Source organism: Sardina pilchardus, chromosome 13 (genome assembly GCF_963854185.1).
Source record: "Sardina pilchardus chromosome 13, fSarPil1.1, whole genome shotgun sequence".
Classification (NCBI taxonomy): Eukaryota; Metazoa; Chordata; class Actinopteri; order Clupeiformes; family Clupeidae; genus Sardina; species Sardina pilchardus.
In genome coordinates this window covers 4,455,833-4,483,748 of record NC_085006.1, presented here as the reverse complement: position 1 = coordinate 4,483,748, position 27,916 = coordinate 4,455,833, and the positions used below count along the sequence as shown (strand labels likewise).

Here is a 27,916-nt window from a genome sequence, read left to right as displayed (position 1 = left end):
AATGTAAATAAAGGGCATCATTAATCTTTAGTGAGGATAATGGTGGAAGATGGTGGAGGCAACAAAGGAGAGGAAATGTTTGGGTGTAAAGGACCGGAGGTATGCCAAAATGAGACCAAAGGTAGGGGAAGTGTGTCAGACAGTTAAAGACAACTAGTTAAAGTACGAAAGGTCATAGCGCATAAAATAAGTGTTTGTAGGTATGTTTGTAGAAGTTCTGTGTCAGGACGAGGTCTGTCGCTTTGAATATAAAGGCTGCATATCCATGTAAGATCAAGTGAGATCTGGAGGGACACTATCTAAGGAATGTGTTTACATAGGGTAAGCGGTAAGTAGCAGTTTAGTGGAAAAGAAGACAGCACTACGTCCAGCTCATCCATAAAAATGCTGATGAAGGGTGCATGGAAAATAAACACTGACTCTGACCGGATGAGCCCCCGAAAGGCCACGGTGCTCAACTAAGGTCTACTTGTCTGAAGGCAGGAGTTGTATGAGAAGGCCTGTCCCACCTCCTTGAACAGAATATGTTGTGTAGAAAGAGCTGCCAAGATGGCCATGTTTTCCAATGTTATCCACGTTACAGTGAGAGCCAGCATCCATGGATAATGGCCAAGCAGGGATAACATCAGATTTATTGGCTGCCGACTGACAGTTCAACAACCCAACAGAAAGAGGAAAGAGAAAAGTCCGAAGGTCAGGCAGATTACATTGCCTTGCCTTCTGTTGAAGCAATGCACCTTTGTCAATTGTATGACTGGGACAGATTGGAAGCACATGGCTTCAAAAGATGGTATGCACAGGCAGACCGAGGTCCTGAGAGACAGAGATTAAAGAGAAGTGCCAGAAATGTTGGAATCTTTGCACAGGTAACTTTACTTTGCTTTATTTACTTGTCCTACGTGCACAACTGAAATGGTAGCCCACAATTAATAAACTAACCCTGTCTATCATTTAGTCACAGCAAAAGACCTTTGATTTTTGCCAATGAAAGGAAATTCCGTTTGTAAATGTAACAAATTGTGTCCAGATGATAACTCCCCAGTCCTCCATTTTGTGGTCCCAAATGATAACACACATTACCATTCTGTACCACAGAATGCTGTTTTAGTTCACATAACTGTATTGTAGAATGGTCAGAGAATTTTGTCCTTGACAGGGTCTTTGACATTATTCTTCTTATGTCACTAGTGTTTTTTCCTGAGCCAGATTATGTTCATGTGAGTGTCATGTTGTCTCAATGTTGAGTGTGTTCACCAGCCAACACCCCCTCATTCAAATCATTCTACAGCTGTGTTATCTGAGTGAGCTAGTACCTTAGCCTAACCCAGGTCCCAGAGAGCAACTACAGCGTTGAATAGAGCCTTTGGGGTCACTGACCTCTGCCCTTCTCAACCAAATCCTAGATCATTATCTCCATGCTCAGTACTCACAGGTCGTTATCTGTCTCAGTCCGTGGTTTCTGGCCCCGTCGATAGACCATGCAGATAGTTACAATCACCCCGATGATGAGTCCTGCCACAACCACCACTCCCAGTACGCCAATGAAGCCACCAGGCATGCCCTGTGGAAGAGGCTTTTCTGCAGAGGGAATGGAAAGAGATAAGATCTTAGACAATTGATCAGCCTTGGAAGATTTCCTGGTTCCAAATAAACCCTGTTCATACTTATACTTGAACAAAAGCATAACAAAATAACTTGATGATATTCATCACTCATACTCATATCGACATCCTTTTCTTGCCATCTGAAGCAATTGCAAATCAAAAACAAAATAGTATTTTTATGACAAGCCTGTCATACCAAACCATGTTCAAAGTGAGGAAATGAGGAATCGATGTCTTCTGTAAGGTTTTTGTCAAATCCACCATAAATAGACACTGTATATGTATAGTATTTGTGCTTTTTTATAAACCATGAAAGTGTGTAGAGTAAATGTGAATAGTCTGTGTTCATTTCTGCGTTTGGCAATACATTATGTTATTTCAAATAAAATAATAAAAAGATCAATATTGGCATGTGTAGATAACCTAACTCTTCATTCTTAAGCAACAAATATACACACAGCACAAGATAAACAGACTCCTAACATTACTTATTAGTACTGTACATTCTCAGATATTGTTGGTTATGGTGTTTCTTTGACCACACATCAGCAGAAGATCAATTGTTTTATTCTCTTGTAGTAATTCCAGTAAAATGTTGTTTTAAACGTGTAGTTTGTTTGTTTGTTCCAAACCATCAGTTTTGCAGAAGCCCTTTGGCTTGGTTTAGTTGCACCTGGCAGTATTCCAAGTGGACCAAACTCTCTGAGGGCACATTCAAATATGTGGTGTCATCTGTGGTATTTGCCTTGGCAGGAGAAAGTGTAGGAACTGTACACCAAGCAGGAGTAGGAACCACACCAAAACAAAGTAGTTTGAGGTAAGAACATAAGCAGGCCCGAATAAGCAAATTTGGAACACAATTCCATGCACAAACAACACAAACTAGGCTACTACAAGTGTACAAAATCACATATAGTGCATTACTGCTTTAGGCAAATAACAAAAGCAACACTGAGTAATACATAATGAAATATAATTGCAGAGCTTTTTCAGTGTTCCACTCTACATTTATAAAGAACTTCACTGTCCCCTCTTGCCAGTTTTCACATGTGTTTATCATTTAAACAAAAAAATAAACTTTATTTGTAAAAATTGTTCTCAGAGCTACCACAGAAAATCTATTGATTCTCAAAGTGATTAAAGCATCCCTCCATACCCCACATCTGATGCAGAACCAAGATCGTCCTGCACTTGACCCTGGTACAGTATGTGATCATCCAACCCCCCTGCAAGGGAGGGTATATCCTGTGTCATCGGCTGAGATGCTCAATGACCATCTTGAATGTTGCATGATGTGTTTTTATGGCTGACTCCCAAATGACTTTATCGTCCCTACTTCCCACTTCTGCCACCAGGGGGTTCCGTACAGACAGCTCTGTGTCCCCATCACCTGACATCAACACACATGGAATCGCCTCTCCCTGCAGAGCCATCATAGCATCACTGCTGCCTTAATGCTGACCTGATCCAGTTGGTCAATTCGCCCCCCAGCAACTGCTCAGAAACAGCTGACCAGAAGGTTCTGGGTAGACAAGGCCTAATTATGTGAGTACTCTGTGGCTCGCTATTCATTAGTCTGTCTGTCCCAGCCTACACCCCATGCGTCCACTACCACAGCATATGTGGGTGCATTTTTCCAGCCTTAGCCTACATTTTGTGGAGTATTTGTTTACTCTATGCACCCCACTTGTTAACCATGTAAAAACAATAACCCCCCTAACACACACACACCCAAATACTTTACATTGTGTCACTGCCATCTTTGTCATTGTGGTAATTGACTCAGTGCCTGGGTTCTGAAAAAACCCCTTGAGATTTTGTTCATTGTTGATGTTTTTCTATTAATTATTCAAATGAAATTGTATGCAGAGGGGTCCTTTGTCTGTTAGAGGACACAAAGAAGTCTCTTCAGACTCTTCAGTCTTTAATCACAATCCTTTTTTTTCCAGGGCAAGTGCTGCTTACTCATCTAATTAACTGACCAATCAGATATTTACAGGACACATTTTCACATTACAGGAAAAGTCAATATGCATTTACCCGCCCTTGTCTGGGTAGAGCACGCAGAATGTGTGCCCATTGATTTAGCTAACCACTTCCATCAGGTTGGTCACTACACCACATTAAGATCAATCTTGTATGCGTGATGTATTTTGCTGTAGCAAGAAAAACATCAGTTAGTTGTTATGCCAGACATTTTGTCTAATTAAATGACTCTCCTGACAAAAAAAACATTATACATGTAACCAGAGTCTGTAAACACAACTATTTAGTTGGATCATGCTGAAATTGGCCACTCGTCCCTGCAAGTTTTCTCCATGTTAAATAAATCACGCATCTCAATTTCTCTCCATTCCTACTTTTGCAACTCCTTGTACGCCGTACTTCTTACATGCTCTATCTTTGGTTGGTGTGTGTGTGTGTGTGTGTGTGTGTGTGTGTGTGTGTGTGTGTGTGTGTGTGTGTGTGTGTGTGTGTGTGTGTGTGTGTGTGTGTGTGTGTGTGTGTGTGTGTGTGTGTGTGCGTGCGCGTGTGTTCGTGCGCGTGCGTGTGTGGTGTGTGTGCAGTAACAGTAGTAGTAGTGATAGTAGTAGTAGTAGAAGTGATAGTAATAGTAAAAAAGCAAAAAAGGCTTCTCAAAGCACTTTGAACTGCTGTAATAAGTATTTATTTGTCATTGTCAAATGACGTGCAACGGCTGACAACACTCTGCAATGTTTAATTAACACCATTGCAACAGTTTCAATTTTGTTTCAAATATTTAGAGTGGATTGGCCTTTACATGCTCTGCCTTTGGTTGCTCAACTTGAGTGGTTTGGAACATCTCATCACAAGATATTGGTGATTGAAGTGCTTTGATTATGTCTTATGGTTATGGGCTGGGTTGATACCACATACCACACAAATACCATCATTTTGGGGGCAATGGTTGGTGAGCTATTCTGTGAAAAAGCTTCTGTTCCCTTTGAGCCTATGTGACTACGTGCCAACCCAGGGGGGGAAATGTCTGCTGTAAGCTGGTATGCCCTGTACACAACTTGATATATACATACATACATAACCTTTGACCCCATGGCCTTGACCACCTTATCTTGACACAGCATTCATCATGTGTGCATGTCTGCAAAATTCTGGATATATGGTGCAGACTTTCTTTGTGAGCAAAACTGGATGCAGGACCCCATGTGACCTTGACCTTTGACCCCTAAGTAGGCCTACCTTATCAGTTCACCGCCCACTTATGACTAAGCATGTCAGGTTTGATAAAGTTCCTTCAGTATGCTTGTAATTTTATGCCCAAACACTGTGCTGTAATAACTGGGTGCAAATAGCAGGTAGAGGCATAAGAATTGATAGTTATCGAGAGCCTGGAGCTGGTAGTGTCTACAGAAATTCAAACTATTCATATCTTGTCTATGCCTACCTCTCTCCACAACAGTTTCTCCCTAAAGGTTACTGTTTGCAACCTCATGTTACAACACATTAGCTAGCCTGCTAGTTATGGCAGGCAGATGACACAGATGACAGGCTGTTCAGACTAGTCTTCACTCTTGGTGTCAGTGCTTACTGTTACACAATATCTCTTGGTGTTATGGCCCTGTTTTGTTGTTGTTGTTGTTGTTGTTGTTGTTTGTTTTGTTTTTTGACACTGGTTACTGGATTTAATTACCCTTGTTTTATATGTACCGGTATGTGACAAGCCTCTTACCTCTGATGGACTGCTGGCAATGTCTTTAAGTAAGTGCATGGACTATGCTGCAACTGGCAGCACTTTTTGCACAACTTGCTGCGCAGATCTGAAGCCAACTTGTTGTTCTTCAAAGCAGCACTTCAAAACGTGCATTGACTTGAAAGTGTGAGAGAGCTCACAATGCATCTGCCTGCTATGCATGGGAGGTATACCGTTTTCAGGTTGTCCATCTCTAAATGTGTGGTTCTGTCTTTTACAGCATAGTGTTTGCATGATATATCCCAAGCAGGCTGAAGGATCTTCATCGAACTTGACATAGGTAATAACTAGAAAGGCCAGATGAACTGATTATGTGCTGAAGGTCGCAGGGTCAAAGGTCAAGGTCACATGGAGTCATACATGTAATCTTAAACAGACCGGAGTATGACAAGTACTTGGTGCACATGAGAAAACTGTCCTGTGTGAAGCAACAGTCAGTGACTCAATATAGTATGTCTTCCTTGGACGATTAGGATGTTATGACTTATAAACAATTTCTCAGTGGAGAAAATTAATAGTAGGCCTATTTACTTCCGGAAATGGAGAGGGCAGTCGCAGTTGAGATCTATAGGTGCTTTCTATTTCTCCAAGCCTCATAAGCATCCTATGTACGTTTCTTATAGCTAATACAACAGTCACTTTGATGGTAAACTAACCTGTTATAGAGAGATTGTTTTCTCAGCCCTACCCGTCTACAGAGAACCAGCCTTGCAACTTTGCTCTCTCCAGACCTGGAGAATAGCAAATTACTTTATGGCGATTGTCCAATAGCCTACTATTTATATGAAATCCTGTAATATTACCTTGTCAGTTGGCATAACACTTTGGAGATTATCTGGCCAGTTGTGTAAAATACAAATACTCCGCAACTGTAGGGGGAGCCCAGCAGCAGAGAAACTTGGATTGGTTTAACAGTTGATGTGGTACAGTAGGTGGCTGCAAGTGAGAAGAATTTTTAAACGTTTTAGTTGAAGTATATCTGAGTTTCCACTTTGCATCTTTTAATCAGTGTGAGCAGCAGATCTCTTATGTTAGAAGGTTGTTACATACATGTAATAACAGAAAGCTGAGCATTATTCTCAGTAATGTAGACTGCCTGTTGGTCATACATTTGTGATAGACTCTAGCCAAAAGCAGTTGTATGTTTTAACCTGCGTGGGTTGAGTGTATCTGTGTGCCCATAAAAGAGAACTCAAACTCGGTTTACTTTGGACAGCTCTGATGATGCTTTTCCCGGTTGTTGTTTTTTTTTCTTGTTTTTTGCTCTGGTCGTTAATAAAGATGAAGCCTCTGCTCCCTACTGTATGTTGTCTGATCTTTGAGGAATTCTCCCACATGCACACATAAGTAAACATTACCTATAGACGTGATCCAACAGTTCTCCAATTATATTTGTAACCCAGAACATCAATAAAAATATGAGCACAAAAACATTGAGCAGAAGAGTGTGTCGTTAAATAGAAAAGCATCCCCCTTCTACGTGCTGCCATTATTACTGTCCCCCTGTGCTCTGTGCTTTGTTGGCTTGGAGAGCCTAGACATGATTTCTCTCTTCCTCTCTTACCCTCCTTTCTCCTATATTCCCTTCCTTTCCTCTAGTGACTAAATGGCTGCTCTCTCTTCCTCTCTTATCCTCCTTTCTCCTATATTCCCTTCCTTTCCTCTAGTGACTAAATGGCTCCTCTCTCTTCCTCTCTCTGTCTTTCACACACTCCATATGTTTCCATTTTGTCTGGCATGTGTGACAAACATAACAGAAATTCCCAACGCAAAAAAGCCTTCTCCTATTTCTTTCACATTTTCTTGGCCACATGGCTTGTGACTCATATACAGTCATGATTGCTTTAACAGGCAGCCCAGGTCCATGTATGACTGGAAGGTGGTGTGGAATCATTTCTTCAGTGAAAGTGAGACACAGCAATTTGCATCCCTGTTTGACTCAGAAAGTAACTCAAGAGAATACACATTCACAGCCATGACCATTGTACCTAGACTGAGACTGAAGCCTCCACATTAACATTCACAAAAACAGGAGTAAACATGTGGGGAAAAGAGAGATTAAGGATGGCATAATATCACAGGTCATTTAGTAGACTGGCAGTATGGTACATATCAATAACAGTTGCCGTTTTCCTTTTTGTCGTGCAAGTTAGATTTGACATTCTGTCCCTTCTGCAAGAGATTATAGATATATCACTATACAGTGTACATTTAAAAATAAGGATAATGAAAAAATTGTTTAGATACACATGCACTTATTAAAAAAAAATACAACAAAATGCAATATTTCGGTGTGGGTGTGTCTGTGTCTGTGTGTGTGCGTCTGTGTTTGTCTGTGTGTGTCTGTGTGTGTCTGTGTGTCTGTGTTAAACATCTTGTAAGCAAGCATTTATTTGTATCACCATAAGCACATACATTTAGGCAGAATAGTTTCAAAGTCGCCACATGATCTGCCTCTCCACACTAATCATCACAATACCAGCAAATAAGCAGGCCACATAGACAAACAAGAAACACTCTTATAAGTAAAAATGACTGCTGATCATAACACATATGGTTATGCTCATGAGAATGTATCTTTCATCACTAAGTAGAAAGTGATGAGAGAAGAGATGATTTTCTGAGCAACAAAATCTTTGAAGTTCCTTGAACTGCTTGATGAAAGAGGTTAACTGTAATTTCTTCAGGGCTGAAAAAAACTGACTCACTAATTCCACACAATGTGAGCATTTTAATACGTTGGATTAGCTCAGGACAATAGATGTAACAATAACAGAATAAGGGGACATAATAGAACATTTCGAGGGTCTATGGTCATGTGAAGAACAGATAAAACATCTGCTGTTCCCACTAGCCACCCACAGTGTGTAGCACTGTGTCCAGGACAGACCACCCTGCAAAAATTCAAGAAGTGCTTTTTCGGAATGACATCACCAAATATAAGGCAAACAACACCAATTAGCATGCTAACTAGCTTTTATGAGAGTCAACAGTGCCATTCTTGAGCAGATTTTTGCATGGAAGTACCTCCCCAGTGCCTTTAAATGGTGAAGCCAAGTCATCTTCTAGGAAATGGGGAACCTAGATGATGTTTATGTATAATTTTCAGTGATGCAGTGAAAGGGTTTTAGATGGTGAGGCCGATTCTTCCATCAGACCAAAGAGATTCCAGAATGTGAAACACATACATTCTAAAACAGATCATTCCAGTCTAACCGAAGAAAATATATTTCTTGGCGGAGGAATGATTATTTATGAATGAAATTATTATATTTATTGTTGCTGTGTCTTTATTTTCTGAAACCTTGCCAGTTCTAGTAACCATGTTAGAAAAGCAATAAACCCTCTTTTCTGCCAGGTGTATAGTAACTGTGTAATGCAATAAGCCCCCTGCTGTACTTCACACTGTGCCTAACAACACCTTCACATTTAGATACTGTATGTGAAAGGAGGATTGGAAAGTATTGGAATCAGAATAGGAGTTGGAGTTCGGGGATTGGAGAGTATTGGAATCAGAATGAGTTTTATATATTTTTCTTGTGTCCTTACGTCAGAGTTAGTTATTTTTTGTTATGTGTTCTTCCACATATGACATGAGGAATTCTGTTCCTGCTGCCTTGTGTCCCTGAGTAGGCTATATCTGTGTGTGTCTGAGATATGGGAGAATCTGCAGTGCTGATTTGTTCTGCGTGGGTACATCCCCTACGTCAGTACTTATCTGCTCAGATTGCCTGGTTGGCACTAATCAGGGTCTGATTCAGTATGGCACGTAAAATGGGATGAAAAAATGCCAATTCCTGTTGGCTTGGAAGGATACTTAAACCTCCCACCCTTGATGTGCATCACTGTAAATAAAACTCTGTTCCTGATGTTCCCTATTGCCTGACTAGGTCTTCATTCATCTGTGGGATCCAAATCTCCACCAGCCCCTTAGCTGTTCTAAAATCACCGGAATGTCGGCTTCTTGGGGCTTATACCTGAACTATAGTGACAACCTGGTCACTTTCATTCTTTTCCAACAAAGATCAAGTACTGTAGGATATGCTAACATAAAACTCAAATATGCACTATTATTTGCATACTTAGTAGTTGCCAAGACTTGAAATGATCAAATGTACAGTAATCAGGCTATGAATGATATACTAACAACCCCTTCAGTAAAATAGGTACAGTAGGAATGCAACTGGGAAGTTTGGTGTATGCAAGTGCTACTGAAGTGGAGATTTCTGGCACCAAATATGAGAAGAAAACTCATTTCGAGAAAACGGCCTTTAAACATATGATCTTTTTTTCACTTTTTAAGAACCCCATAGGGTGATGTGCACACAACAGACTACGATGGTGATCGAACTTAGGCCTACTGTCTCATGCTAGGAACAGATGCCATGTTCTCACTGAAGGTTAACTGATCATTAGTTACAAGATTTTGGTAGTGTTTTGGTAATATCGTTATTTCATTGGAGGTGGTGGAATAACGATAATATAATGAAGTCTGACTGGTATCTTTTGGTGTGTGTGTGTGTGTGTGTGTGTGTGTGTGTGTGTGTGTGTGTGTGTGTGTGTGTGTGTGTGTGTGTGTGTGTGTGTGTGTGTGTGTGCGTGTGTGCGTGTGCGTGTGCGTGTGCGTGTGCGCGTGCGTGTGTGGTGTGTGTGCAGTAACAGTAGTAGTAGTGATAGTAGTAGTAGTAGTAGTGATAGTAATAGTAAAATAAAATCTATAATGCATCTTCAAGCACAAATGCTTGAAAAAGCACTTTAAACTGCTGTAATAAGTATTTATTTGTCATTGTCAAATGGCGTGCAACGGCTGACAACACTCTGCAATGTTTAATTAAGTTTCAATTTTGTTTCAAATATTTAGTGTGGATTGGCCTTTACATACTCAACTTGGTTGCTCAACTTGAGTGGTTTGGAACATCTCATCACAAGATATTGGTGATTGAAGTGCTTTGATTATGTCTTTCACTCGGTGGCACAACAACACAAATGAGTGGTTATGGGCTGGGTTGATACCACATACCACACAAATAGCATCATTCAGGGGGCAATGGTTGGTGAGCTATTCTGTGAAAAAGCTTCTGTTCCCTTTGAGCCTATGTGTGTGTGTGTGTGTGTGTGTGTGTGTGTGTGTGTGTGTGTGTGTGTGTGTGTGTGTGTGTGTGTGTGTGTGTGTGTGTGTGTGTGTGTGTGTGTGTGTGTGTGCGTGCGTGCGTGCGTGCGTGCGTGCGTGCGTGCGTGCGTGCGTGTGTGTGTGTCTATTTACCACTTGATCATAAACCTATACCTCAGCATTGCTGCGTAATCTAACCACATCATTATATTTCATGCAATGCACCTGGGTCATAATGTGTAGTAACATGTATAGTGAGGTTGTTTATTGAGTCAATGGATTTAGCTGTATCACATTGAGACACTGCAAATGATTGACCTGTTGTCAGATGTTATGTGAGCATTCTTAAAGGATATTTTAGTGAAAATAGGTGTTGGTTAATGGAGAAACTTCCTGCAGTTGCTGTAGAGATATCTGGTTTTTCAGGTTTATGAATCATCTACAAAGTCAGTATTGAAAGACTATTACCCACTCAACCGTCATATTTTGATAATTATGATTTATGATAATCTTTTAAATAGGGAGTGGTTGAAACCTTTTGTGCCTACAGCATCCCAGAGAAAATGATTACCAAAACAAATGGTGTTTCTGGTTGTCTGTCTTTTTTTTCCACAAATGCCAGTTTACAGTATGTCAATATCTTTACTTACTTGTGATTTTGGAAATATACATAATACATGAAGTTGATATATAAAAAATAATGTTGCTTACTTTTAAAAAAATATCAATACCAGATTAGCAGTGCTTGAATCTTACCCTGATCCTGGAAAGTTAAAGTTGCCTTTTAGATTGTTTTTTTTTTTTCAAAAACTTAACACGTACTGTATGTATCTGTACCTGTAATTCATCCATGGTTTGTCAGCTGATGTGCATGTTTAAAAGTAGTGTGCAATGTCTGTTAAATGATACTGAGGAGAAACCTTTTTGTGACTTAACTGCAGCAAAGAAAAGAATCTTAGAATATTGGGTTAAAATAGAGATGCCTGACTTAACCAGGCGAAGCCCAGAACTGCAGCAGCCAGGGCAAATGTAGTGGCAGAAATGAATGAGCTCCAGCAATAACACATATATACAGTATGTTCTTCATCTACCGTACATGTAAATATGCCCATCTTATTGTTTTGTTATTTTTATATTTAATGTGGTGTGCAGCTATTTACCTTGGTTTTGACTTTAGTTCTGTGTGATGATGGTCAATGTTTTTGCCTTATTGTTCAGTTGTTCTGCCTAACAAACCTTTTAATAAAAGGTTCATCACACAAAGACAAGGATAGCAGAAATGCCCAAAGGTGACATGAGCAAAATGTTCCAAGATTTCATTGAGTAAATAGCAAAAGCATTTGGTTTTCCACATTTAGGGGAAATTGACCCACTTTACTGCCTATTGACCTCCATTTTCTTCACAAGAGCAGTGCTTTAGCATTGCACGAATTCAGGAAAACTGTTCTTTCTTCCAGTTATTATTACATCTTTTGTATTTGTCTGTTCCCACGATTAAAAATGTATGTCTGGCAGACAACTAAATGTACAATCTGACTGAGCAGAAAATACAAAGCCAGTGATTTGGGACTTAGAAAGGTTGTTATTTAATAGGTTGAACCAATGCAATTGACTTCATTGGGTGTACAAATATGAGCGATGGACTGTTACCACATATCCCAACATCTGCAAACATACATTCAGATGGCTCTGTGAGGCTAATGTTATTTATATTCAAATGCTGGAGTCCAAGTGACTCCAATTACAAATCCAACTGAGGAAGAAATTTGGAACAGCAACCTTGACTCTGGCCAAGTCAGATTTCTGACTTTCAACTTTTCAGTTAACTGGAGTATTACAAGTCATAGAATTCAATTCAGCTAATCTTCCTGCTCTACAAAGAGCAGTAAATTCTCACCAGGCCATTGGTGTTCCTCATATAACCCCACACCCACTGCAGTTGCCAGCAGGGCACTTCATGGCTTTACTTTGATCCACCAGTAGATCCAAGGAGGACCTCCAGCTCTATACGTTTTGCTCGAGTAATCTCATGTGCATTATTTATTTGTCAAATACATTATTTACAACAAAATGACATGGGATTGACCCACACAGTGGAAACGGAAATGTAAAACATGACATAAACTTATAAACACAAATATTCATATGTACATGGTTGCATTTCGGTACCCTATAGTTTCTGCATTTCATAATATGCGACATACACATGATAAAAACAATGCACCAGGATTTAGTGGGCCATAGTTGGATGTCCTTTTCATGGCACGCCTGTTAAAGCCTCCCTGATGGTTGCATGGCTTCTGTTTACATTAAAAAATGATAGGCCAAACATGTGGTTATTCTGTAGCCAAGAAGGTTGAATGTTTCCATTTGCACTGTAACTGAGTACCATAATGAGAGATATGAAACATCACAAGATTTACTGATGATTTGGTATGATTTTTCAATATGTGCTTTATCCATAATACATATCAAGGCTCATAATCAATCCTGGATAAACTCAATGGAAATCAAACGTAATAAAATCACTTTTGAGTGTTTAAGTATGTACTGTATGTGTACCTTAAATTAACATTAAATGAAAGAACAAATGTATTACACAGGATACATAGTAGATCAACCAGATAACTGTTGTTTCTCTGGCCATCCCATTTGAAAAAATAATAATACAAAAACAGATTACCTTAGGAATGTGATAGTCTAACTCTTAAAAATGATTACAATGAATGAGAAGCACACAAGCAAGACAGTCTTTAAAAAAAAGGTCCTATACATTTTAAATGAAAAACAACAACAATTCAACACTCCAAAATACAGGGGATGTTAGGCTGATGGAACGTCTCTGCTGAAACTTAGAAGATGACATTTGTGTAAGCATCTTATGAAGAAAGTGTATTAATTATCCTCATTGCTTGAGGCAATCCATGACCTCTCTATGCTGACCTGCAGAGTGGATGTGTTTGTGTAGATGACCACTAAACCATCCAAGAGAGTGGTTCATTCAGTTAATGCCATTATTAGAACTGTGTAGAAATGTGTTGGTTGATGGCCAAAATCCCTTTGTATTGCATTTCTTAATAGCTAAGAAACATCAAACCCCATTGTTCTAACTGGTGAGGAGTTCAGACAAAGATCAACATAATATACCACAGCATTAGACATCGCTAAGGCAGAAAAGCATAGCATCGACTACATATTAACACTCCTGCTCAAAATGACATGCAAAAAAATGAAGATTAATGATGTAATAAAAAATAAAATAAGGCTTAATAGCAGTACTGGGACTACCAGGTACTGTCTATCTTTGAATTCTCTCTCAGAATTCCCCATTTATTTCTGAATCTTGTTATAAATGCAGATCTTCCAGTCCAGCAAAAAGCATCTGGATGGAACAAACAAAGGCTTCTTTGCTGTAAACCACAAGTTTGTGTGTCATCAATTGTGAAACATCAATTGTGTGCCTGCCCGTGGCTTTGGCTTGGTTTTAAGCTGTAGGAGAGAGGCATTTTGAGATTTTGTGCTTCTGCAAAGAACAGATGCCATGTGCAAAACAAAGTAACTACACAGTTTCCCCAAAAATGAGTATTTTCTCCACATATGGTTCACTTTCCTGGACTTATTGTTCATTCACTCCATTGTCTGTCAACTTTCACTGTGTCCATATTTTCGATTTATAACATACCACCACAGAAGACCATGAACATAGAGACAACCACTGACATTTACGAGATAAGAACTGCTCCCTCTTCCCACACAATTGTAGTAATTTAACATTAATAATCAATCATACTAAAAGAAAAACCAACACACATTAAAACGTTGTATATTTCATAATAAGACAAAATAAGCCATGGGGCTCTTGAGAGTTTCTCTCTTTTTCGAATCTTAAAGCACTGCTGAGATTATGTTGAACTGACACGCACACACACACCACATAGCAGCTGAATGGCATGATGACACACAGTGGGGCAGTGACCGTTCCCCCACCTCTGGTATACCTGTCGGTAGAGGCATGCACAGATCCGGCTCCAGGCGTGAAGCAAGATCTAGCCTGGCATGCAGTGAGCAGTCAATATCTCTCAACTGCCATACCCATGGTGCTAAAAATATAGACTCCTGTTGGCTTCTTGTTAGTTCAACAAAATGAACAGTAAGAAAGATCTGTATTTTGAAGGCATTCAGGAATGATTTGGGATTTCCATTGAGCTTGAAGTTTTAAGCAGTCAGAAGGGCACGTTGGAAGAGCTCACCCATAGGATACACTTCACATTCTCAGTCACAATAATACAAAATCTGCCTGGAAAGAAAGGGGTTTTTTTGTGTGTGTGTGTGTGTATGTGTATTGACATCAGTGAAAGGATGGGGGAATCAGCTCATGACATTCACACATTTGACACAATCATTTTTCTTTCTGTGAGCCAGAGACCAAATGTCACAGACATTACTCCAGCTGTGCTAATGTGTCACGTTCTGCCACCACAGTTTAAACACACCTTATATAAAAACCAATTCATATAAAAAACATTCAGTTAAAAGCAAGAGTAATGAAGATAATTAAAAAAAAAACATACATCCAGTGTTGGACTTTCACAATAGGATTAGGCATTTCTCCCATATGTTTACAAAAACTTGTTTTTACCCACTTAATGCTTTTAGAATGTCATCAGAATGACACTGAAGAGATTAAGACATCACAGACACTCCAACCTCTACACTCTCCTCTGTGTGCATGGTACATGTGATATATAATGGCGATAGAAGATGTTACAAGCGCTGTTTCTACTGTTGAACTGAAAAGGTTTGGGTGGTGGGAAGTGACACTGATACGCAGGTGTGAAAAGAGAGGGGTGAGGGAGGGCTTGGAGGAGGAGAGCTGGAGAAAGGGATGAAAGTGAAGGAGGTGAATGGGGTGTGGTCAGGTGCAGGGAGGAGCAGGAGGTTGTCTGCCTTCTTGCCCGCCACTAGACATACCACTCTTTCTTTGAAATGACCGAGCCGTCGGTTTGAGAGACCATATCGTCGGCTATCTCAGGTTCAGGGTCATACTGGTAAGCGAGAGTCCGGTCATCGAATTCGCGGCTCTCGCCCTCGTCCACAGTGAAGTAGGGCCTCTTTAAATCCTCCGATTCGCCTTCAAAATCCCCATCGGCCTCATAGCCCCCCGAGCCCCCTATCTGAGCCGGCTTCTTCTCGTCATCCGAGTCGTCGGGGTACTGCAGGTTCTTTGGGATCGGGGGGTGTGCGGGCAGGCCGCCGGCCTTGCTGTACCCGTTCCCAAAGACATGCTTCTTGGTGCTGTAGTCGCCCTTAAAGGTGCGCTGGCGCCGGCGCAGGAGCACAAAGAGCAGCGTGCCCAGGGCGGCCAGCAAGGCCACTCCGCCCACGGCCACCCCGATGTAAACGCCATTATTAGGCTGCTCCTGTGGCATCTCACGGGATGGTGGGTTGTTAGGGTAGTCTGGGTAGGAAAAGACAGATGGAAGGGGACAGTGTGTCAGTGCTCTGGTGGAAGGAGGTGCTTTAAGTGCAGGTGCTCTTTTTTTTTTTGGAGATGAGGGTAGGGGACACAGGGAAAGGTAAGAACCAGGAACATAGGAAGGGACCCTCCCACCCACAGCCCAGCTATCACACACACAAACACAGTGATGGACCCCTTGACACCGAGCAGGCAAACATAATCAAAATGTGAGACATGCATTTTCAGAAAATAAAACAAAATGGAAATTGTGAGAGAGGTAGAATGAAGTCATTTGAGGCAGAAATAGCAACAGTTTTCCCAGCCTAAAAATGAAACAGGCATCAAGCAAACCAGCAACCAGAACAATATGAAAGTCACTACAGACAAAGGTGTATGGAATAGCTTGAAACAGAGTGAACAGATAGTCAATTACTAGAGCTCAGCTTCTAAAGGACAAACTACATTTCATTCCACAACATCCCTACTGAGGCCTGTAGATGTAGCAGTAGCTTCAAAACAAACTAGTTCTAAACTCCCTGTGCTTCAAAGGATACACAATATAGAGCTGACAAGACATTAAAGCACAGCACTGAACACATCAAGCCAGAAAAAAAACGTAAACTTGTGTCAATCCACTGAAAATCACGCTCGAGGAATGCACAATTTGCTCAAGATAGCTACAATTCAAAGATTCAAAATTCTACAGTGTAGTGCACACAGGGTAGTTCTTCAGGGTAGTTTGCGTGTAGAGTGGTCTTTATAGCTAATGAATAGTGCACAGCACAAAGTAATTAGCACAAGATAAACCCAAGCACTCAGCTTCTGCCCACACAACATGTATATTCGCCAACTTGCTCCTGCATAGGAGCCCTTCCAAATGTCTTGACACAGCCAGAATGTGTGTGAAGAACTACCATCCGCATCAGGGAAAAAAATCCCTTCCAACAACCATCATGAGTGGAATATCAAATAGCATTAGCAGTTGAAGCTAAGTGGAACAGACTTAGCATTACGTAGGGGGAAAAAAAGAGAGAGAGGGGCAGAACACCACAAAGCCAACGCTAACTGGGAATTGTTTCCACTTTGCCTACAGGGTCATGGAGAACAATATGTCAACTGAATTATGCAGCTCGGGCTGAATAATGGAAACACGTTGGTGCCGCGTATTCACGACTACTCGAGCAAGTGTGAAAATTCCATTTCTCCTTTGGTCTCTGTACGTGCGACTCCCTCATATGCTATATCAGAAACATTGATGTGCATATCAGATTGGCTCAGCAGAGCCGCGGTCCCATTTTAATGGGGAGCCTAATGAGATTAAGAGGACATTGGTATTTCATGATGAGTCTCAGGGCTAGAGGAGGGTTGACCTATTGCCAGTAGCCAAACCATATAAGGGGAAGAGAGAGAAGAAGAAAGAGAGAGAGAGAGAGAGAGAGAGAGAGAGAGAGGGGGGGAGGGATAGAGACAGGAAACTCATGGCAGCCACATCCACATTTCCAGCTACCTTTTCACAGTCACTTTCACACAGTCCCTTTATCAGCTTCTCCTCTAACTATGTCCGTAAGTGCGTGCGTGCAGCGTTTACTAGCCATCGCCAAAGAAGGAAAACAGCGCAGATGTTTCTGTTTAAACTGTAGGATGGCAGCTGCGAAAGATTCTGGTGATTTGTATCACTGGCGAAAAAAGCACTGCAAGCAGGCTTGTGCAAGTTGGAGGAGCTGAATGTGATCGGCCTCAAATGAGATTCATAACTTCTTGCTGAGTGGGAGACATTTCTGACAGTGCATACTATACCCCTCCAAGCAAGGCTCTGGCAGCTGAGACGCCACGACTAGGACTGGCCATTTACTCCCACTCAGGAGCCGTCACCCTGGTTCCTCCTTAAAGCAAGGGTCAGCTTTAGGGTGGACTGCACTTCCCTTTTCAATGAAAACGACTACAAAAGACACATCCAGAGGTCGACCCTGAGCCTCCTTATCTTCACTCCTCATCCTCCTCCCTACGCACTGTGTTCCTGTTCTAACATGTCCCCTCATGACGATTCATCACTGAAAGGTCATACACTCTGGGCCTATATGTTTGCCCTGCTTTCCAAATCAACATGCTTCAACAAACACCGACTCGCTTCTCATGCTCTAGGATACGATCCCTGATTGTGTTTTCTCTTAACAGCATTTGGTGCAGTCTTGCTATGCTCAAACCCCGTCTTAATCGTGTTGCTAACACACTGACATTATAATTCAGTGAAAGGGGTAGAGAGCGGGGGAGGTTTTTACTATCAGGAGGAGTGTGAAGAGTGTAAGTGTGTGTATGAAAGGGGGTTCTTTTCAGTGAGAGGGCGCTGACACTAACACCTGCCAAGTGACAGATAAAACAGCCTCAAAGAGTTGTCCCAGCTGCCCTGATAGCGTTCCAGGTCAACAAAAGGCGCGCTTATTACCAAGCCCCTGGGGATAAACAGATAGCACACCGCCCCGGAGTGCAAATGACCAGAGCAGTTCGGCTCGGATGAATAGGTGCACTGAGGCTCCCTGAAAGGCTATAATTCAATAGACCGCCTTAAACAGCTTCATAGCGTAAGATAAACAAGCAACATTCTTTATGTGTTCATGTCAAGCAATTTTTTTGGTGTGTTTTACATTTATTCATTTGCATGTAGAAATAATGAGGGTATTCAATACATTTAGAGGATATTTTCTTTACTGGGAAAGCAAACTTGTGTGAATCTTTACTTGATGTGACGGCAGTGAGCGCAAACTGCACAATAAAATCACTATCACTATAAATCACTTAATTATTTTTGCCTGTTCCTCCTACAAGGAGTCTGGCACTTTGCCTCTTATGTTAACCTTCAGAGACTATATCACTTGAATTTACTGGCAAATCCACTGTGCATCTAAGAGCAGGATTTTCTATGTAGCTATTGCGTAACTAGACACACTGTTTGGGCAACTGGGTGAGTGAAGCATGTTCATACAAGTCCTGTCGTTACATGCAATCAGACTTGAGCACCACGCATGACTTGGAGCGTGTCAGAAGTTGGAAAGGAATGCAACAATCTGAATAGAAAAGTGAGACCTAAACAGTATAGGAGAATCAACAGAACACACCGAAAACCTGTCAAAACACTGCGTGTAAATGGTAGTCCTTGTCCTGTCCTGCTAGAGAAGGGTGTGAAAAAAAGAGCAGGGAGAGAGAAAGAGAGAGAGAGACAGAGAGAGAAAGAGAGAGAAAGAGAGACAGAGAGAGAGGGAGAGAGAGAGAGAGAGAGAGAGACTGAGTCAGTAATAGGAGGGACCCTCCTCTGCTTGCAGTGGCTTGATCTTCTGAAGTCATGGAAATGTAATGCTGTCACAGAAAATAAAAACTCGGCAGCGGAGAGAGAAAAAAACCGGAGGGACAGTTTGTGTCTCTTCATTCTAGACTCGGCATTAAGATATCCTCTCTACTCCTCCTCTCTGCATTCCCAATTCCCTTTCTCTTGTGTATACATAACATATACCCTCATCCCCCATGAGTGGGATCATATCAAGCAGCATCTCCTAACGGCCTCCCTCTTCCCCATCCCTTTAATGGCAGCACAGCCATGTCATCTTAATCGGTTTTCTAACCAGCCGCTTTTCCTCCGCCGTACTGGGAGTCCTGACGAGCCATACTGAAGACTGTGACGGCGTTCCATTAGAGTTGATCTACTGCGCGTATATACACATGCACGCTCCCGGAGTCTATGTGTACATGTGTGTGCATGTCAGAGATAAAGAGGGCAGTGTGAATATTTCATTGTGTCGTGAATCACTTGAGAGCAGTGCTGTGATGCATAACCCGTCTGTCAGGTTTGCCAAACTCATCTCCCCCCTCCGTGTCCTCCCAGCTCGCGGGCCACTAGAGGAGGGAGCCGTTAATCTGCCTCCCCCTCAGGCTCAGGCTAGACTACTGCCAAAAGAGAGCCATTGTACTATTTCTTCAATAACCTTGGCAGTGCACGTCATCTTTCTGACAAGGAGGATTTAATGACACACAGAAGACACAACCGGCCTCCGGAGCCATGAATATGTCCTCAGCTCTGTTATGGATGCGAACCCCCCAACAGAGTTATTAAGAATCCCTCCTCGGCCTGGCAGACCTGCAGCGCTGTACCTGTGCAGCATGCCATGACCCTTTCAACCTTGATATTCTACTCTGGTAGAAATGCAAATTCACCTCTCCACGCCGACATGAGGGATGAATACGAGAGACACTGCAGTGTGAAACTACTACAGCAATTTCACTTCGCCATTAGAGCTTCCCTAAATGCCTCTTTGGCTCGCGCTTTTATTTCCCCAGAACATCGTGGAGTTGAATTACATGTATTTATACTTTTTTTCATTTCCCTTCTCTTTGTCCTCCCCTCACATGTGGTTGGTAAATGGAGAGTCAGAGGGGTCAGAGGTCTGGATAGGAAATGTACTGGAGTCAGCCACTGGCATGGGACACGACATGGGAGAATTACAATATTATTTGTCTTGTGAAAGAACGGGCCAGAAAATAACCAGTTGTGAGATACGCTACTAACTATGCACACACCGACGCAAAATATGAGAGTTCACAGCCCTGACACTTTCTTTAACCTCACATTCCAAATCTGTGGGATCTGTGTGGTCCTGCGAAATCCTCCATGAGTCCTCCAGCGGCAAGAAACTGACCGGAGGCAATACCACACAGTTTTGTTTTTCTTTTAGTGAGAGGGGATACGTGACACAAGCAAACGCTTGAAAAAGCAAAGAAATCGAAAAAGCAGTTTCTTCTTATCTGAAACATTTCCTCTTATCGGTCATTAAAGTGAAAGCACTAAAACATGGCACCCTGATGGTGATGATCTGTCTTGAGTGCAATGCACTCTCAGGCCCTGATTTGTGTCGTTGCCTTAAGCCCCTTCCTGCCACCGTGCCAGCTGTCAGCATTTCTTTTCTGTACTCACAAAGATAGTCCAACTGTGTGTTTCCTGTAATGGGACAGGAAGAAGCTAAATTCAGCCCAGACTCTTGCTCTAACGTCACTGATTACATGGAGCCTGGCAAATGACAAATCCAGACCGTACTCCCTGCAGTTCTATCTAGTCACAAAAGGCACCCCACAAAAGGGATCAAATGACAGCCTGTTTCGCACCATCAGGGCTTGACTCACCCAGACCCTTCTAACTTCTAAAGTCTAGTGCTCACAACACAGCGCTGCGTGAGGAACATGATATCCCTCAGCGGGCCATTCTGTTTGGGCAACACAAAAAACAATGCAGACGGTTAATGAAAGGCTCACTTTTTAAGGAAACATATTCCCATTGGTCTCCTAAAGCACGACACCAAGGTCCTGTAGGATGGAGGAAACCTCAATCTCTTCCTTCCTCAAGGGCGATAATGAGATAATTGTTAGCCTGTCTTGACAAATGGCTCATTGGTGCTGGATGAGAATCTGAGAGTGAGGATCTGTGGTGATTCCCACACTAAACTTGAATGCCAAATGGGTCTGAGCATTTCAACAGTTCATCTAGTTTTCTTTCCCCCTTGATGAGGGCGTGGACCATGACAGTCTGACCACAAACTCATATGGAGATGGCCATAGGAATCACACAGCTGAAGCATGTCATATGCAGTCAACTGCTGAACTGAAGCTGAACTGCAACCATCTCTTCATGTTTGGAGTGCTGTTTTCATGTAGATGATTTAGATCATGATGCTCCTTTGTGAGGGCATGCTCAAATCTAGTTCTTACATTTTGTCAGTTGGAGTCAAATTTCACTTAAACGTCACTGATGAGGCTAACATGTCTACAGAATAAGTCAGTCTGATTGGTTAAAAAGATTTGGGGCCAACAGTGGCCGATAGGTCACAGTAGTCAGCCTCAGGATGTGCTGCCATTGTGCACCATTTTAGAAGACAAGGGGACCACGACAACACAATGATAAAACATGGCTTCCTGCTAGTGTTCAGTGCTGGTATACATTCTGCTTCCTGACAACACTGTGTGGATGAAAACATTCCTATATCAAGTATTTATGACGCCCAATGTTCCCAAACATCCTAGTCTACGACACTGTATCATTTGCAACTATCTACCAAATAGCAACTATAAATACACTGAGAGAACACCATGGCTACGTAGAAAGAATACATTTGTAACATTTGTGTAAGAACACTTACAATGTACTGTACAGCACCACAAACTGCTAATGTGAATGAGGTACCACCTGGATGTGTCTAAGGGAGACCATTTATATTATGCAGATTCTGAAAAACGCAAACGATTTCACGCTCTATTTAGTGAAAAAAAATTCTCACAGTATGCATGCATGCACAAATAATTCCAGCAGAGATCTCAGAAATGCACAAAAATACACACACACATATGCCTCTCTCACACACAGTTGCACACACAGATATACACACACACACACACACACATCCCTGCATATATGGAACATTTTAGTGGTTGATGAGTTGATATGTGAGAATAAAGATATCCTCTCTCCTCACTCCGTATACCTCTAGATCACAGAATTCCTGACCCCTTCCTACCTCAGTACCTAACTCACTACAATACAACATTTTGCTCAATATGAACGTCCACATTGTTAAACGCAGTTAAAAAGAATACAATTCTAAAAAGCTTAAGCAATATTTTAGAGGACACGACAGCAGCCATTCTGTCAGTAGCATGAGCATAGGAAGAGAGAGAGATATGATGCTTTGAGAACACGGATGAGTAAATGCATCATGGGAAACAGAGCGGCGACGTTATGTTAATGTTAATCCAGCACAGCAGGGGAGCAGGCCTCCCCAGCAACATCACACAGGCCCGCATGCAAAGCCACGATGCAAATCAGACGCAGTCAAAACCAAGCAGCAGAGAACTCCCGAGTTACAGGCCGAGTCAAACTGTCTCTTCCCAGCCCCTCCGCCACATGATCTGCATAGGTATCTATCTTCTTGCCTGTGTTGCACATGGAGGAAGTGTGGGGGCTCCATGGCTACATCCTTGCAGATCGAATAAAGTGAGACCCATTCTTCAATGGCCAAATAGATCAGAGGGGCAAGGGCGAGTCAGTTTTGTTCTCGACTTTTTTTCTTTCACCGTTCACCCTGCTCCAGGCAAAAGGCAGCTCAAAGAAATGTGAGTACGTCCCACTAAATGGACAACTCTGATCATTTGAAATGATTCTTACTCTCTGCAGCTCTCTTCTGCCCCGCTCATCAGTAGCACCGTTGCAGAGAGAGAGAGAGAGAGAGAGAGAGAGAGAGAGAGGGAGAGAGGGAAGGGAAGGATGCTACGTGTGCTGGGTGTTAAGGTGTGCTGTGAGGAGCCCTGTGTTGGAGCTAGAGCCAAGCCCTGCGATGTGAGAAAGTGCTGTTATTTTGCTCAGCCAAATGTGTGTGTGTGTGTGTGTGTGTGTGCGGGTGTGTGTGCGTGCGCTTGCGCGTGCACGTGTGCATGTGTGTACGTGTGTGAGTGTGTGTCTGAGTCTGTCTGAGTGTGTGTGCCACTCATCATGAGCAAGAGTGCTGGTAAACAGTGAAAGCCCTTAAACATGTACTAACACGAGGCAGGGTGTGTGTGATAAAGATCATCCAGGAGAGTGAGACAGGGTTGGGGCTAGGAGTGCATGTCTCCAAGAGCTGGGGTGTGGGAGACCTTTAATGAATAACAGAGAGTAGGAATCACTTCATTTAACCTCAACATACTTGGGGTGAGGTCTGCGGATGCTGAGTAGCTTGTTTTTCTCCTCTCACGTTTCCAGAGCTGCCAAAAGCCACTGTGCAGAGCTAATGACCCATTCCCCCCCAGCGCCGGGCAATCGGGAGCTTAAGCCAAACCACCTACCTGTCACGTTGACTTCTACCCGTCCCGAGCGGGTACCGATGCTGTTCGTGGCATCGCAGACATAGGTGCCAGCCAGGTCGTACGTCACCGGGCCCTTGAAGAACAGGGTGTTGTTTTTGATCTCCACATTGTTAGGCAACGATCCGTTCAAGCTATGAAAGGAGAGAAAGGGAAGACACCGGGTAAGAAAATGACAGGTCAAGATGAAAACATCTCAAGATGAAAGGGCTAAAAAATTATCTTGTGAAAAACAAACCGTGTCCCCAACCCTCCCCTACCCTACCCTCCTTCCTGGACTAAAAAACAACATTCTGGTAAAAAACACCCTCGCTAGTGCTGCATGTCCAAACAGGCACACACAGCTGATGCCTGAGGATGCAGCACTCCTCTTAAGGGGAAAACAAAATGGGTGGTCAAGAGAGACTCGGTTAAGTGGGAGAGGGAGGGAGGGGAGGGAGGGGAGGGGAGAGGAGGGGGGTGAGGGAGAGAGAGATGGAGGAGGGGATTTGTGTAGTGTGATTACACTCAAACATAGCTAACCACATCGTAGCATTTCTCATCTATGACCGTGTATCCATTTAACATAGGATGTGGCTTAGGGATGGGTCAGTGACAACACACATAAACGCTAGCTTCCATTTGATTTTGTTTTGGGGCGTGCTGCTTCAATGTTCATTTTCTGGTGCTAATTTCTGAACTACACCGATTTTGTGAGCAAGTGTGTGTAAAAAATACAGCCAAATCAATGGCCGTTAACAAACGACTTGAGAGAAGAGCGAAGTCGTCTCACATGTGCGGGTGATTAGATGTGGAGCCTGACCCTGCTCTGGCATGTTGGCTTGGCATAATCAATTACCACTCCACCTTTACGATCACAGGCAGCTTCAGGCACGCCAGCTGTGAACCTCGTATGTGAAACCAAATATTTACCCCGAATACCACAGAAGCGTCTTCCACTCGCATCATGACACGCACAGCCCACCATGGAGACCAACTGTGGTAGAGCTACGCATTTGGAAATATTTGTTATTATCATGTCGCTGCTTTCGCTGTGACTGAATGGCCAGTGGAGAGGCTCAGGTTTGTCGGTGGTGGTTCACAGACTGGGCTGCTGTGTGTATCGGTGTCTGTTTCTGCATGAGGAGAGATGTGCTGGAGATTTGAGAGTCTGTGGCGATTGTATTTTTGGAATGTGTGGAAGGGCCTCTGCATCCTTGTGCGAGATGTGTGAGAATAATACATGAGTCACTGCTACATGTGTGTGTGTGGGGGGGTATTGGTGTGTGAGTGTGTGTGCACGTGTGCTTGTGTGTGTGTGTGTGTGTGTGTGTGTGTGTGCACACAGCGCTCTCTGCCAGCCTGGTGCTGACCTCGATGTGGAAGCCCTAGGGAGCCTTCACAACACATTTAGCGTCTTGTTTCCACTGCTGCAATGGCCGTCCTCTCCTATCTGTCAGAGCTGTGCACTCGTCCCTCCTGATCACTGTCTTGCCCTCCGCGCTCTACTCTTCCCTATACATGTCCCCTCCCTCCTCTCTATCCCCAGCTTCTGCCTCTCATTTCCTCTCCCACTCCTCCTATCTCTCTCTCTCTCTCTCTCTCTCTCTCTCTCTCTCTCTCTCTCTCTCTCTCTCTCTCTCAGCGCGCCCTCTCTGATGTTGAGATGGAACATTCCTCCGTGCTCAGTGGCCATCACGAAGACTGCGCTGCTTCCAAAACCCAAATGTCAGCATATTGTTGGGAGGCAGGAGTTCTCTCTCGTACGCACCCTTGGACTCATTCAGAGATAAACTGGGCCTTTGCTATTATCACATCAAGGACACACAGACACACTGGGCCAGCCTCCCTCAAGTGCACTGACACATTCCTCCACCCCGGCACACAGCGATGGCAAGTCAAACGGCAAGGCTACATTTATCTCTTCGCCTCAGTGTGTACTTTCCTTTGTACTCTCCTTTGCACAGCAAACCTATCCTTTGTACAAACACTACTGGCCCACACTTTACAACATGCATGCACCACATGTATAATCACACACAGAAATGACAGACAAATCCTGCTTAACAAAGGGCTTGGGGGGGAGGGAGGGGAGGAAATCAAATGATTGTTGGCTCTGTGACTGAACACTAACACTGATCACATTTTTGTTTCACACACACAGCCATTTCAGATTTGGGCAAGGCCCAGATGGCTCTGCAGCTCATTTGCCAGGCAAAGCAATGATGTCACCCGTCCACGATACCCTCCTAATCCACACTGACTCAAATTACCAGCCGCTGCTCCGCCAGGACTCTGCCAATGTCCACAAAGCATTACAGGAAAAACAGGCCTTTCTGCACTCGGAGGAGCAGCGTGACGGCAAAGTGCCTCAAAGACAGGGAGAGACACGTCTGCTGGTGTCTCATGGGACTTTTGCCATATCACCCCTTACTTCTCCTTTACAGCGTCACCCTGGAGGCCATGACTAATAGTTCAGAAGAACTGAAAGCAAGATGTGTGAGTGGAATGTGTGAAATGCAAGTGAGAGCAAGAGACAGTTTAAGGACCGATACAGTATGTCCAGTTTAAGATCTCAAGAACTCAAACGTGGTAAGAAGTAAACGTTATTGTGTGGGTGACTTGAAAAGTTACGTAACATGACATTGAGATGGGAGAGATGGACCAGGATGTGAGATTAACGGTTAAGAAGTGACTAGACAACTGTAGGGTGAGGTGTCGGGTGTGGTTAGAGCAGAACTCAACGGCAACACCTGGTTTATTGCTCTCTTCCTGTTCGCTCCACACACCCCCATGTGAAATGACAGGACAACAAAACAATCCCTTTAAGCTGGAAAAGCTCTATTTACTCTTAGGACTGTGTCTACACCCATAATATATCTGGGGCAACACAGCTATTGTCACCACTTTACATTAGCTCAGCAGTATAAATAATCCTAATTGTGTGCTAAAGGACAGGCCCTTACAGTTTCCACTGGTAGATGGTCACGGCTGGGTTGGCGTCGGCATTGCAGGTGAGCTGGACGTCCTGACGATTCAAATACCAGTTCCCATCGAAACCTTCAATCTGGACAAAAGGCTCATCTGGACACAGAAAACAGAACTCAGACAGTTAAGCCAGGCCAACGAAGTCTTCTGTTCAGTAAAATACTCCCTTCCCCACCAAACTGTAATGCTGAACACATGTGTTAATTACTACCAGATCCATGATGGGCAACCTAAGATGGTTAGCTCTGCTTGTTACACACAGTCAAGATGGAAGGGTAACATAATGTGTATAAACCTGATTGTTTAAAATAAGGCCCAGGAGAAATATAATATCTTTAAGATGGCCAAGGCCTACATGGTGCACAGACAGATATACTACAACACACTGTTCACATCAGTAAACAATTTCCTATGCCCACATTAAGGCTGAGCACCTAATATGACATGAAACACATACAAACTAAGTAATTTTCCTTTTGGCACAAGAGTTGATATAAGCAAGAATGTGCTGTATGTCATAAACAAGGGGGCCCTTACATTGCACATTGAGAATGACGCTGTCAGTGATTCGCTCGTTGCGGTAGGTGACTATGCAGGTGAGTTTCTGCCGGTGGGTCTCGCGGCCGGGCGTCACGATGTAGCTGCTGCGCACGGTGACTGTGCCGTTGGGGTTACGCGTCTCCTGCAGGTTGAACTCGCCCTTCAGCTTGGTCTCCCACTTGATGACGCTTGGCGGCTTCCCATTGGCCGACACACAGGTGGCCACCGTCATCTTCCGCTTCTGCGACCGCGCGATGATTGTTGGTGTGGTGAGGGTCATGCGGGTCAAAGGTCGTGCTGAATAATCAAGTCAAACGGATGAGGTCTCATTATTTTCACTTCACTCAGTACTTTTCAGAGAGACAAAAACAACTTAACCATGGCCTACCCTATACAAACCACCAGTGTTTTGTGCAATTGCCTGCAGCTCTCAAAGTACTCTCAGACAAGGTGTGTGCATGCGAGTTGAGGCACAGATGAGGTCAGCTGTGTTGTCTTGGCTGAGATGTTTTGACATGTGTCTAAACACGTGTAAGATGGAGAGCCAGGGCTATGAATTGCACGCATTGTGCATTTGTGTACACATCTGTGTGAATAATCAACAAAAGTTGTGTGTGTGTTTATTTGCAGTCAAT

The 27,916-nt window shown here is 43.0% G+C and overlaps 1 protein-coding gene and 1 long non-coding RNA gene across 4 annotated transcripts in view; one reads left to right on the top strand and one right to left on the bottom strand.

Annotated features, from left to right (window-relative positions):
* Window positions 1-750: 750 nt before the first annotated feature.
* On the top strand, window positions 751-3,881 carry LOC134099790 (uncharacterized). 3 transcript variants are annotated; one of them, XR_009941162.1, is made up of 5 exons: window positions 751-866; window positions 2,358-2,421; window positions 2,707-2,804; window positions 2,960-3,149; window positions 3,554-3,881. It is a non-coding gene; the product is annotated as an uncharacterized LOC134099790 (long non-coding RNA). The 3 variants fall into 3 exon arrangements; XR_009941163.1 differs by having other exon boundaries at window positions 762-866; window positions 2,243-2,421; XR_009941161.1 differs by having other exon boundaries at window positions 762-866; window positions 2,243-3,149.
* Window positions 3,882-12,451: 8,570 nt separating this feature from the next.
* Window positions 12,452-27,916, bottom strand: part of nectin1b (nectin cell adhesion molecule 1b) — a 46,306-nt gene continuing 30,841 nt past the window's right edge. Inside the window, exons 3-6 of the mRNA XM_062551695.1 lie at window positions 27,279-27,578; window positions 26,720-26,837; window positions 23,757-23,908; window positions 12,452-15,902 (exon numbers count right to left, since the gene is read on the bottom strand). Coding sequence (XP_062407679.1) covers window positions 15,406-15,902; window positions 23,757-23,908; window positions 26,720-26,837; window positions 27,279-27,578 — 1,067 coding nt within the window. The 3' untranslated portion in view covers window positions 12,452-15,405. The remainder of the gene's footprint in view (window positions 15,903-23,756; window positions 23,909-26,719; window positions 26,838-27,278; window positions 27,579-27,916) is intronic.